At 47.7% G+C, this 13,865-nt stretch overlaps 1 protein-coding gene across 3 annotated transcripts in view; it reads right to left on the bottom strand.

The window, feature by feature from the left end:
• The window catches only part of SPAG17 (sperm associated antigen 17), a 1,712,709-nt gene that overhangs the window by 855,649 nt on the left and 843,195 nt on the right, over nt 1-13,865 (bottom strand). For all 3 annotated transcript variants that reach the window (XM_069635754.1, XM_069635756.1, XM_069635755.1), the window contains exon 18: nt 657-811. In XM_069635754.1, the coding sequence (XP_069491855.1) occupies nt 657-811 (155 nt within the window). The remainder of the gene's footprint in view (nt 1-656; nt 812-13,865) is intronic.

The following is a 13,865-nucleotide window of genomic DNA, read 5'->3' as shown; positions in this document are numbered from 1 at the left end:
TAATACTATTCCTTCCACTTCCTTTGTCTCACTTCACAACTTCCTATTTCCTCTTCTGCACGTAATCTCATTCTCTATCTTGATATTAACCTATCTTTTTCTTATAATTTTCTACAACTTCACCTGCTTATCGTTATCATCTGTTCAACATTTGCAAATCTCGCCTTTTTCTTCCATTTGATGCCACTAAGTTTTTGATTTCTTCACTTATCTAGACCCAGGTGTAAGGGGGCCTTATGGGGATCCTTCATCCCCATTAAAAGAAAGGAAACAAACCCACAGTGAAGTAATTTACCACAGAGTGATTTCTGGTAATGAACCCACATAGAATTCTATTTAGTCAAAGAGAGATGTATTAGAGAGCCCCTACTTCTGGAACCTAAGATTAATCCCTCCCCTAATGCAGAGCACAAAGGAATACTTCCAAAGTTTCTGAAAGTATTGCCAGACCATCTTTTTTAAGTCATGACCTACACTGCTCATGTGACAGTCCCAACCATACACTCTGGTGTGTGGAAGGTTATTTTGGATATTTTGAACAGTAGGAAATGTCCATACTTGAACAAAATCTATCTACTGAAGCTGAACAATGGTAAACAGAACATTTTGCTATAGATGTCCAATGAGACAAGAGAATCCGAAATTTAGCGGATTACCTGAATCCAACATTGGAATGGAGAGCCATGTCCCAGGATTCCTGGCACTGCCGCAGCTGGCTCATAGGGTTATGCAGGACTAAGAGCAGGGAGTCGTCCTGGGTATGGTAGTAGGAATCAATGCACCTGTAGATCTCTGTGGCTTCTTGAATGACCTGAAATATATTAGTTAGCGAGGTAACAGGTCAATATATTATAATGAGCATAGAGAAAGATAGATAATTTTTTATTTTTAAAATGTATGGAGTCCAAAATACTTAACGAGGATGAGTAATGTGGTGCTGGAAATAGCACAAGCACATATTGAAAGAGAACAGTATCGCAAGAAGGAGAGAGTCACAACCCAAAATGCCATTTGGAATGAAAGAAGAACAACAATAACATTTCAAAGGTATCCCACCCAGTGCGTATGCCAGTTAGAAAGTGATTGTATACCATGGCACTCTTGCAATGCGTAGCTTCCCTATCCATTCAGACTTTTCATCGCAAAAAGATTCATAGAAACTTTTTCCATCAAAATGTATTCATTGAAATGCTTTTCCATCAAAAAGAATATTCATTGATTTTTTTTTTTAATTGAATCTCCAACTCAAACATACCTTAAAAATAGATGTATGGATGTTTGGGTTGGAAATTCAATGGGTCGAGGAAAGGGTTCAATTTTGAAAATGGGGGTTTAAGGGGAGGACCCCCCTCCACCCCCCAATAAAAAAATAATCACTAAACAAGTTAGAGGGAGCTGTCCAGTGCTGAAATACATTGTAACTGTATTGAACAGATTTCAGCACTGGACAGCTACCTCTGACTTGTGTTAGCAAGCAATTTCAGGACTAGGGACCTTTATTTAATTTTATTGGGGACCCCGCCATAAACAAAATAAATAAAAGTGTCAAGTGCACTCGCTGACACTACACAAATTAGAGGGAGCTGTCCAGTGCTGAAATACAGTTTAACTGTATTGAATAGATTTCAGCACTGAACAGGTCCTTGTAACGTTATGCATGTTTGAGCGAATTGTCATTCAAAAAAATGTAAAGTGTTTCTATAACGAAACTCAATTCGATGAAAGGGTTTCGAAGTATAAACACTTTACACTTTATGTATGGAAATTCGATGAAATTCGCGCCTTGAAACACTTGTGTATAGGCGCGTTACAAATGCCATATCATATCATAACCTCTTTCAATGGAACTAATCCTTGATAAAAAAAATGTTGATGGAGACCGAGTGCCATGCGTGTGACATCCCCAAACACAAGGTGTGTGGGTCCGTGGAGGAGCAGCTCCAGGGACACACGATACACCTTTGTAATACGTTGGGTATGACCAACGGGAGGTACATTTGTGCATAACAACACACAGCTGCTGCTCGGTGCTCTGTCCTGTCGAATGCAGAAAAAGAGACTGACGCTTGGGGGTGGGTACCGAGCAGGGCGTGTCAGGCCATGCACGTTGCAATATAATTCTATATTGCTGCTGTCAGGTCTGTCACAAAAACAACCAAGAGAGCTCATAAGGTGGGGGTGTTTCAGATACAGGAGATGATGGTCTGGAAGTGTATGTCTTTAGGAAGATTAATTCACACATGTGGGTGGAGTAGAGGAATCGTGAATTTAAGAAAAGTTATTTAAATCTTAATCAGTCTTGTGCAGGACCAGGATGTCTTCACATACCAAGATGGAAGAGGGGCACAAGCCCATTGATTGGTTGGAGCTGTATGTGGAACCCATCTCCAACATTCTAAACTGCCTTTCATAGTTGACTTTATATATGGAAGTCCTGTTTAGGTTTCACTCGTCAAGTTAGATCACGTAAAGCAAATTTTGCAGGAAGAGCAGGTTTGGTGTGCCTTCAAGGGACAGCAGGAGAGTAACTGTAGGAGTGCAGCATTCTGGCAGCTGTGATAAATGTAGAACTTTCTTGTGAATATTGCAGTAAAGTTTCAAGTGCTTACACCGTCACTGAGGAGAATGGCACTTCAGCGGTGTCCTTGTAAATATTGTATTTAATTAACTTGTTCCTGTGTGAGGCAGTTGCATCATCGTTCATCTTGCTGTCTTGTTGGGACAGACTCCCAGGTATGCCAGAGGGCCACCAGGAGTTCGCAGACTCTCGGAAGGCCCAACACCTTCCAGAGGACAAATGGAGGACTCAGTCTACAGCAAGTTCAAACTGCGGTTCATTACAAATAAAACCAACAGGGATCAGAACAGGGGACAGAAGAAATCCATGGACATCTCCACTTCTCCCAGCTCACAGGCCAGTTTCGATGTAGAATTACATCACTGCCCAGTCACTACCTGGGCCTTTTTTCAAAAAACCTATCGACATCTGGGATTGGCCGTCAGGAGCCTAATAACCTATCTGGTCGTATATGTGCGTTACTCTACTGGCTTTCTCAAGTCAGGTGGCTGGCCTTGTTTATCCCAAAGTCACGATCTATAACAATGTTGCAGTATGAGGGTGTTAACATTGGTTCTTGCCCGTTGCTACCCACCCCTAGGATACTAAACTGTGATTGGCTAGAGCGGATGCCCCCAGGCCTGGGATCTGCAAATGGTTCTCAGCTCTTGGTGTACCTTTTGAAGGTAATAAGAATGACCATGTGTCTGCATTGTAACTTGTGTGTACTACCTTAGGCTATGAGAGTGCTCGTTCGTTCCGTGCAACACTTGTAACATCTTTTCTGCAGCCCTTTGTCTGGTAGCGCGAGATCAGCTCTCTTTCCCAGCGCCGGTCACAATCCATTGTCTGCGTCGGCCGGATCAAGTGTTCGGAGACCATGATAGGGAGGTGCAGCTCTGAATTATGAGGAAGTATTTGTATTTATTGCAGCTGGTGCTACTGTCATTCAGGGAATGGAATGTCATCCGTATCTTGTGGCCCTGGCAATGGGCCCTGTCTCACACGTTTTGTTTGCTCTCTGTTGCACCTGAATTCAGCACAGCACTTGCTGAGAGGCCTATGGCCTGCTCTAGTTTTCCTAAAGCATAATACAGCATCTACAGTGTTCATGCTATTCTATATTCTCCATAGGTTAGTCACACCTGGTTCTGTCAGGTCCCATAGGTGCTCCTGCAGTTCATTAAGGCTATTTGTATGTAAGTATCTGCAAGCTTTGCTCAGGATCTCTTGCTTCTTGTGGTTTCTGAGTTTAGCTAATGATAAAATAATAAAAGCAATAACTGTATGTATATGTATCTGTCCTCTATCTATAGAAATGTACCCTTGTGTTCTTCGTGTATTCGAGTGCGTGTTTGTGTCCCGAAGTGCGGATGGCGCATGTGCTTCATGTCTAACGCTGCTAAGTTGTGGTGTCCCTACCGACGTCAGCAACATGGCTTCTTGGTGCTTTAATCGATACTGTCAATCGATGTGTCTTTGGTTGCAGCCTGGGGCTCCTCGTCCACTCTGGGGTAGATTTGTGCTGCACCTGGTCTGTAGGGCCGGCTGAGAGGGCACCTTTCAAGATATTTATTAACTATAGGTCTGTTGGGAATTCAACATGGCAAGTGTAAAGACTTAATTGTACAGGCTTGCTCCAAGGCTTCATTAAAAAGGGAAATAAAGGATAGTGTCTCTCCGGGCTCCTTAGTAGGAAGAGAGAGTTGGGTAGGCCATTTTCCATTGAAAAGAGTTGTGCAAAGTTTATGGGCTTCTTCTTGGTAGTTATAAGTTTAGTTAGGAAAAGGTATCATAGAAGAGATTTTAGCTGAATGGAAACTACATAGGAAAAAAGAAAGTCAGGAAAAAAAGATTTGATATTTGTTCCCCAATTCAATGTGAGTTCATGAGCTCTGAAGATGTGTTCCAAGTCATTAAGAAAAGCAAGTTTCAGAGCGGGGAAAAATACATTGAGACTCAACTTCCTCTGGGCTTTTGCAGAGGGAAAGAAAGGTAATGGGGGCGAGTTTAATGGAGATTAGGATAGAATAGGTCTACTTACCTGTATGTTTCTTCTTGTTTTCTGCAGATCTCCATTCAAAGGTCTGAAGCAAGGATGTCTGTTTGTTATTTTATCTACTTCTCCTTTCTCCCTTTGGTGTGTCGGGTTCAACTGTTATCCTGTATGTCAGTTGATAACGAGATGCCTTGGTGGGTCTGCTGGGTTCAGCTGCTTTTGCAAATTAGGGAAGGACAGAACCTTACAGCTGCTTAGCAAGATGTTCTGCCCCATTCCGTGGGACATCCCAACAGTATGGAGGAAAAGGGACTGGGCGTAAGAGTACAAACAAAACATCAATAAAAAAGGAAAAGAAGTAAAGAAAATGCATGATGCTGGTCAGTAAAAATTGTATTCTTTGTACCTTTCCAATCTCTTCATATCTGCTATTTAATGGTCCTGGCATGTCTACGATAAGGCACTACTGGCTCATTTATGCACTTGCTCTATTCTCTTTACCTCATGGGCATTTTTCCCATGTTAACTGTAGTGCAGAGAGGCTGGTGGCAACGGTACTTTTGGACGCCCTTCTGTGTTCTTTTTTAAACTGTGAGGTAGCCATTTTACCATTACAATGGCCAAAGTGGCTAACCTTGTAGTTTAAGCCATATTATTTTGGCGCACTGTATTTATGGCAGTCTTACCTCCGGCTACAGAGAGGAAATGGCCTTATGTGGTCATTCTCTTTTCAGGCTCTGGACCACTGGTTGACCACTGGTGCCAAGAATCCAAAGCATGATAGGCCACAGAGCAACACTGGAAGCTGCTCCGGAGACCAGCACTTCCCAAGCCATCTACTGCAAAAAGAAGCTTTGTTTGACCTTCCACAGTGCCTCCCGCCAGCTCTAAGTCCTGATTCACCTTGACAATTTTACTGGAGCTCATACCCTTCACTAGGTTATGACTGCCCCTTCCGGACTGTGTAATCCTGATGGTCTTTCATTAACATGGGACCCTGAAGAGGAGGTCTGTTCGCTGGTGGAGACCGGAACCACAACACCACTAGACCCCGCTGTTAAAGAAGAAGACACCTCTTGTGAAGGCATCATATAGCAAGACACAAACAGATTCAAAGTAAAAGAAAATACTTTTATTAACTTCAGGATGGTTGAAGGCCTAACTTGCCCTATGCTAAGATGGGATTTCCCTACCTAAAGAAACTAAGGGAAGTCTAAGTTAGAAAGTTCAACTTAAAAGTCTGTCTGTGTCCAAAACCTATCCTTGCCCTCACAACTAAAGCTAAACAATGTGTAGGGATGTCAACAACAACTCAGTGTTCCAAGACAAGACAGTTCCAAAAAGGGGCCTTGAGGTTCCCTTCCTCAAGACAACAAAGGTCATAAGGTCTTAGGTTTCCCTTCCCCAAGACGTCAGCTTGTCCAGCTTGCCCAGCTTGCCAAATCACACTTAGTTTCACTCCCTTAATATGGAAAACCAGTCTGAGGTCAACTTTACACTCCTTCGGACAATTTATACAGATTGATTTCTTCCGCTGCACTTCAGTAATCTCTTTACACATACAGATTTGTTATCTGTATGGTTCCTTGACTTTCACAGATTGGGTATCCCCGGTCTTGGCGCAGTTGTCCGACCACACGGTCCACCCATTACAGGTCACGCAAACAGTAAGCCAAGGCTTTCTTGCCCACACAGGTTCTTCTGTTTCTGTACCTGTGTTCTAGTTCACATTCACTTTGCTTTCTCCTTGCCAGTCTTTTGGCTTTGCCACAATGTGCTTTCCTCTTTGCCAGTCTCTTGTCTTTGCCATAATGGTTGTGCTTTAGCACCTTGAAGCGCATTTTGTTCTAGATGGAATTACAATAATGATGACAAATCAAATAACCGGACAGACTCAAGGAATATAGCAAAGTACTACTTTATTCTCAGTTTAATAAAGTAGGGAGACTTGACAAACATCGGGCTGATGCATGTACACAAATGCCTAGGTTTGATTACGCGGGAGTCTTATACCCCAATGCACATCATTGGGGTATAATGATGTGCAAAATACAAAACCTATCGAGGGGAGGTATTGGTCAACGGAACAATTAAATCCTCTTCTTCCTTGAAAGTTTTGAAATCCACCTCTTCGTCGTCCTCCTCTAGGCCCATTCCCTCTTCCTCAAGGCCAGAAATTGTACAGCGGCTGCTTTTCTTTTCTTTTGCAAACACGTCTCTGTAGTATTGCGAACCACACTCACTCCGGTATTCTCTCTGTGGGTTGCCAGTACCTCCGCTATATTCTTTATGACATCTCTTTGTCCTTGTCAGATTTAATTTAACGCCCATCCACAATATTCACTGATGCATTCAAACATCTTGGCAAAAGACATCCTTCCATATAACTTTCTTTTATGCGATATCCTTCCACACCTTCAGTGCGAGGGTACATTCTGTATGGCTGTCTGAGTGCATAACTTCTCTCATACACTTGATGCAGTATCAGAACGATACAGGGGGTCCCATCCATTGCTCTTCTCCAACTGTTTCAATAGGACGGTGGCGACAGGGTGGGGACTGGCAGGATAGCACCTACCTGTTCCTTTACAGTGTTCTTTCATACAGTTCACTACGTGGTGCACTCTTTCCGGGACCACATTACTTTCATACTTATTTATTTATTTAATTTGTTAAGCGCCAACAGCCCACAGGCATCAGGGCATACATAAAACGAAACAAGGACAACAAAACAGACAAATCTGACCTACAGGATAGTGAGCGATCCACCCCGAAGCTTATTCCATGCCTGGGCCACACTACTGGAAAGGAACGCCCCATCACACATGTTTCCCTAAGCCTGGAAGTTCGTAGACAGGAAGTGTCTGATTATCTTAGGTCACGAGCCGGTTGGTAAATTGCCAACCTCTCTTTGAGGTAGGAGGGTGCATTGCTTTACACACATTTGTGTCCCAGGGTCAGAACTTTAAACTGAATTCTCTCAGCATTCAGGAGCCAATGTAGACTCATCCTAGCTTCGGTCACACGTTCTCGCAAGGCAATGTTACACACCACCATTTTGAATTTTCTGTACTCTACCTGGGCAGTCCTTACTTGCCACAGCAAACAATGAATTACAATAATCCAGCCTGGGAAGGACAATCACACGTACAAGTTTTCTCCATTTTTATTTTTGGGAGACTGGAGGATAGATCTGTACTCTTCAGTAATATTCATTACTTGCTTTTCATTGTAGTTCATAAGATTCATTCTTTTCAATCTATATTTTATGTGTGCTTCACACAATCTTGCCTTCCATTCATAGGCTTTACAAAGCTTTCCTTTAGTTTGGTATTGAATAGTTAGTTCATATTCTTTCATTTACAGTTCAACCTGCGTGTATGGTTCACTGTAACCCTTCAATTTGGGTTCACTTAATCTTGCACATCTCATTTTGCTCATTCAGCAATTACTCTTTCCCTGTAATAGTCCCCAGGAGTTCCCCGGTACAAGTGTTCCCTTGTGTTCACTCACCGGTCCCTGGCAGCTCCTCAGCGCGGCTGCTTTTCTCTTCTGCTCTGCAAACACGTCTCCATAGTATTGCGAGCCGTGCTCGCACTGCAGTATTCTCTCTGTGGGTTGTCAGCACCTCAGCTCGCCTCTTGCGGATGCTACCAGTACCTTACAGCAATAGGATCCGTTCCATGCCCTACAATTCCTGCTGTGGGCACCCAACCAGGGAGGCTCCAACTACTGGATGCTCCCATGGCAGCCTCCTCTTCGACAGGATTTCCCTCCTCGAAGGCCCAATACGCTTAGCCCGGCTTCTCTCTCCTGCTGGTCTCTCTTTCCCGATAGTCGGCTCCAACTTTTATGCACCTCCAACCAATGAACAAGTTGAGGGTGCGAGTCCTCAATTCCAATTGCCTGACCATAGTTATGGGTGTTCCCTGGACATGCCTGACCCTCACAACAGTCCTCAGGCTTCTTCCTCATATCAGTACCAGAGTGATGAAATGACATCGTGTTAGTGATTACCACTCCTCGTCGCCTCTTCCTCGTCCCAGTACTATAGTGGTATGAACGAGGGGAAGTGATTGGCAACAGCTTATAGAGGCAGGGGGAGAGTAAGGTTGACTTTCAAAGAAAAGGGGATACCATGTCTCACCTGCAGACATCCTCTCCCCAAGGACCCTCCACCCAGGTGATCCTCCCTCGCATCTCCCCACCCAGGCTCAGGATCCAAAAGCGATGGCTTTTAGCTGGCCACCTGAGCAGAGGATCCAAGAGGAGTAGGTGTGAGGATACCCTCAGGTTTCTCACACTCTACACCTGCTCCCCAACACTGCCAGCAATGGTAAGAGCAGTTGTCTCCAATTGTAGGTAATCTCAACATCTGGTTGGACTGCTTGGAATATGGCGATTCCTGCTAATTACTTGAGGTATGACCCTAGCATGCCCTGGAATGCCATACCTCCTCTAGCTCAGTTTGGATCCCACTCTGCCCTCCACCGTCCTGGTTTCCTGGAGCGATCACCTAGCAAGATTCTTTATAAGTATGCATTGCACCGACCCAAGATATTCTACTGCAGTGAAAGCTTGATGATCTAAAAGAGCTTCATCACAAATCAGCTCAGATACTTTACTCTTCAATTTACTGAACTGCGAGGATGACTCACTTATTAATCCTTTCTTTGATCAATGTCAATCTTTGTTTCAACAGGTACATGATTTTCATGCCCCACTGGTCCCCTTGCAGCTTCTTAAAGTTTCAAATTCTTGTTATTCATGCGAGTTAAAAATCCCTGACAACATTATCCTCAGAAAGTAAATGTGTGGAGAAAAACCAGGGACGTTCCACTTCTTCGGGAAGTATGCCAAGTACTTGCAATGTATAAAAACGCAGTTTTCAAAGCCGAATCAGCCTTTTTACAAGATCAAATCAATGGGGTTATAAATAAGTATGTTAAGTTATTTTCGATTGCTAATACTTTTATTAATCCATCTTGCTCCTCACAGCCATTAGAACCCTCAACAGACTTAACATATCCATGTAATCACTTTTTATTGACACGATCCATAAAATCTATTTAAGGCTTCAATCCGTACCTACATTCAATCACATTCACAGAGGGCCTGCTGGAACTAGTTATCTCTTTACTGAGTAAACTAAAACCTGCCTGCTCTAGTGCTGATGTATTACCAGCTAATGTCGACCAAGCCCATTCAATAGCTTTGACACAACCGATTACTTATCTTGTCAAGTGATGTGGAGCAAGGACATTTTCTGCGCGTGAAAACGGTAAACTTGACTATGCAAATGCTTCATATGCAGGTATCCCTGCATACCAGCCACAGTTGGTACAGAATGCGGCAGTCCATCTTATGCTTGGGCAGGCCAAGAGAGAAGGAACAAGTTACTTACCTGTAACTGTTGTTCTCCAGCATGGGTCTGGCATGGATTCACATGCTCATGAATATTCCCCGTCGTCAGGCTGGGAATCCTCGGTAAAGAAAAAACCAGTATCAGTTTCGTTTCTGATCTGTCTTTCGTAGTAGTAACCAATCACTGGTCTCTGCGTCATACTGACCACAGCCAATGACTGCCCTCTACCTAAGCCCCGCCTCTGGCAGCCATCTTCAGATTTGGAAGCACGTGAAGTGGCAGTATGACCAAGTGAAGAGCCGCAGAGGGGTAGGCGGGAGGGTTCGCATGTGAATCCATGCCAGACCCAGGCTGGAGAACAACAGTTACAGGTAAGTAACTTGTTCCTTCTCCAGCATGGGGTCTGGCATGGATTCACATGCTCATGAATAAAGAATACATAGCAGTACCCACATGCACAACCACGGGAGGTGGCAAAGGCTCAACATTAAGCATCACATCAAACTCAACATTAAGCAATCTTACCTCCTCACCAGGCTCACCTCAGGCGAACAGGTTGCGCAGCACTGCTTGGCCGACCCTGGACTCCTCCCTGGAATCCCGATCGACGCAGTAGAATTTTGTGAAGATGTGCGTCGACCTCCACATAGCAGCCCTGCAAATGTCCAGCAGGGGCACACCAGATAGGAAAGCCGTGGTAGCTGCGATCGCTCTGGTGGAATGTGCTCTCGGACGGCCAGGCAGCGGTCGGTTTGCCAACCGGTGACAGTACATGATACAGCCGGAGAGCCATCTGGAAATGGAAGCCTTCGAGAGAGCCTTCCCCTGATTGACAGGTCCAAAGTTCACAAAGAGTTGTGACGTCTTCCGAAAACACTTCGTGCGATCCACGTAGAACTTCAGCGCTCTAGCCACATCCAGCGAGTGAAAAGTCCTCTCAGCCGGCGACGAAGGCGACGGGAAAAACACAGGCAACACCAAGGGTTCGTTGAGATGGAAGTCCGACGGCACCTTGGGCATGAAGGAGGGGTGCGTCCTGAGCACCACCCCCGTGTCATGAAAAGTCAAGTACAGGGCCTTGCAGGAAAGGGCCTGGATCTCTCCCACCCGTCGTGCGGAGGTGATGGCCACAAGAAACGCTGTTTTCCACGACAGGAACTTCAACGGGGCCGAGTGCAGAGGCTCGAACGGAGGTCCCATGAGCTTGGTCAGCACCACGTTGAGCTCCCACGCCGGGGCCGGAGCCTTCACCGGCGGGAACGATCTGAACAGTCCCTTCATGAACTCTTTCACCAGACGATGAGACCACAAGGACGTCCGCCCCGTGGTTCTAGTGTATCGGGAGATCGCAGCAAGATGAATCTTGATGGACGCGTGTGCCAGTCCAGCTTTGGCCAGCGTCAACAGGTACGGCAGTACTTGGGGAGCCGTAATCCTTAGAGGGTTAATCTTCTGTGCGTGGCACCAGACAGAGAACCTCTTCCATTTGTGTCCGTAGCATTTAAGAGTCGAGGACGCCCTGGCCTTTGCAAGAACCTCTCTGCAGTCGGCCGGTATGTCGTATCCTCCAAACTCTAGCGCTGCAGGAGCCAGGCCTGCAAGTTCAGCGACTTTGGGTCGTGGTGGAGGATGGCGCCTCCTTCCCTGGAGAGCAGATCCGCATCCACTGGCAGCTTGATTGACGGGGACGCTGACAAGTCCAGAAGGTCCGGGAACCATATCTGCCTCGGCCACGCAGGTGCGACGAGGATCATCCTGCACCGTGACCTCTTGAGCTGGTTGATGAGCCGGATCAGTAGTGGCAATGGAGGGAACGCGTATGGGAACAGGCCCGCCCAGGGGAACGAGAAAGCATCGCCCATGCTCCTCGGCTGGGGAAACCTGCTGGCGAACCTCCGGCACTTGGAGTTCGTCGCCGTCGCGAACAGGTCGATCTGGGGTGTGCCCCACCGTCGGAAGAGGCGATCCACTAGATCCTGCCGTAGTTCCCACTCGTGGCACGAGCGCAGCTCCCTGCTGAGTGAGTCGGCGATGGTGTTTTTTATCTCTGCCAGATGAAACGGCACCAGAAACATCCTTTGGGCGACGGCCCAATGCCACAGGTCCTGCGCCTCCTTGGACAGTGCTGGGGACCTGGTTCCGCCCTGTTTCCTGATGTAAAACATGGTGGTGGTGTTGTCGGTGAAGATCCTCACCACCTTGCCCTTGAGGGAGGGAAGGAAGGACCTGAGGGCCCAGAACACTGCACGGAGCTCCAGGACGTTGATATGGAGGGACTTCTCTGTCGGGAGCCAAAGGCCTCTCGCGTGCAGATTTTCGGTGTGCGCTCCCCACCCTTCCAGGGAGGCATCCGTGGTCACTGTCTCCTGGTGGTCTGGGGTCTGGAAGTCCATGCCCGCCGTCAGATGCGCGCGGGTGCCCCACCACTGGATCGCTCGGCGGAAACTCTCGTCGAGTGTGATCCTCTCCTCGAAGCCGCCCGTCGTTTGGATCCAGCGCGCGTCCAGGAACTCCTGCAACGGGCGCATCCGGAGTCTGCACATGGGAATGAGGTAGATGCAAGAAGACATCATTCCGAGGAGGGACTTGATGGACCTCACCTTGGCCGCGTCGGAAACCAACATCCGCTGTACCTTGCCCAGGATGGACCAAGTCCTTTCCTCCGACGGGGAGGCCAGAAGGGACACTGTGTCGAGCTTCGCTCCCAGAAACAGTGCGTTTTGCGCGGGTACCAGGTGGGACTTGGCGTAGTTCACGGAGAATCCCAGGTCTGTGAGAAGTTGGACGGTCCTTGCCGTGTGCTCCACGGCGAGCTCCCTCATCTTGGCTCGGATGAGCCAGTCGTCCAGGTAGGGGTAGACGTGGATCCCCTCTCTGCGCAGCTGCGCCGCCACTGGTGCAAGGCACTTGGTGAATACCCTGGGTGCCGACCGAAGGGAAGGGCTCTGAACTGGTAGTGACGCCCTTGGACCACGAACCTGAGGAATTTTCAGTGCCCCTTTAGGATGGGAATATGGAAGTAGGCATCCTCCAAATCCAACGACGACAGGAAGTCGCCCTCCTCCAGCTGACCCAGGACGTGCTGGAGGGTGACCATCCGGAACTTCTGTGCCTTGATGAACTTGTTCAGCCGTCGTAGGTCTAGGATGGGGCGCCATCCTCCCGTCTTCTTCTTCACGAGGAAGTATCTTGAGTAAACTCCGGAGCCCCGAAGCCTCCTTGGGACGAGTTCGATGGCGCCCTTCCTTAGCATCGCCCTTACCTCCCGGAGAAGCTGAGGGACGTGAAGCTCTTTCCTGGCCACAGGGGGGACGCGCGGGCACCTTCTTTGAAACTCGAGCGCGTGGCCCTGGGCTAGGGCATCCAGCACCCAACGGTCGGTGGAGATGGACTCCCACACGCTGACGAAGCTCGCCAGCCGGCCTCCCACCGGGGTGCTTCGGTGGGGGCCCGACCCCACGGCCGGTTCAATCCTGCTTCGACAAGGCTTTGCCGCCTTGACCTCCTTGGCGACGACGGCGGGGTCCGCCTGACTTGCCTCGTCCCCTGTAAGCTTCTTGAGACGACGAACGGGCCGCTTGACGGTAGGTGGAAAATCCGCCGCCGGAACCTTTGGAGGCGCCCTTGCCTCCGCCGCTCCGAAAGGGCGGCCGCCGTTGCTGGAGAACCCCGAGAGCCCGGGCTGTCTCCGTGTCCGCTTTAATGGCTTGAAGGGAATCGTCCACTGTTTTCCCAAACAGGTTGTTCCCATCGAACGGCATGTCCAGGACTCTGGTCTGTACGTCTTGACGGAAGTCAGTAGCCTTGAGCCATCCACGCCGCCTAAGGCACACGCCGTTGCCCAACTGGCGAAATCCAGTGTCGGCGATGTCCGTCGCAATAGTGATGGCGTGGTCCGACGCCACCTCACCTTCCTGCAAGATCTCCAGGGCATCCGCCCTCTT

This window comes from Ambystoma mexicanum, chromosome 7p (assembly GCF_040938575.1).
Source record: "Ambystoma mexicanum isolate Mex_15411 chromosome 7p, UKY_AmexF1_1, whole genome shotgun sequence".
Lineage (NCBI taxonomy): Eukaryota > Metazoa > Chordata > Amphibia > Caudata > Ambystomatidae > Ambystoma > Ambystoma mexicanum.
The sequence above is the reverse complement of the archived record's forward strand: the minus strand, read 5'-3'. Positions and strand labels throughout refer to the sequence as shown.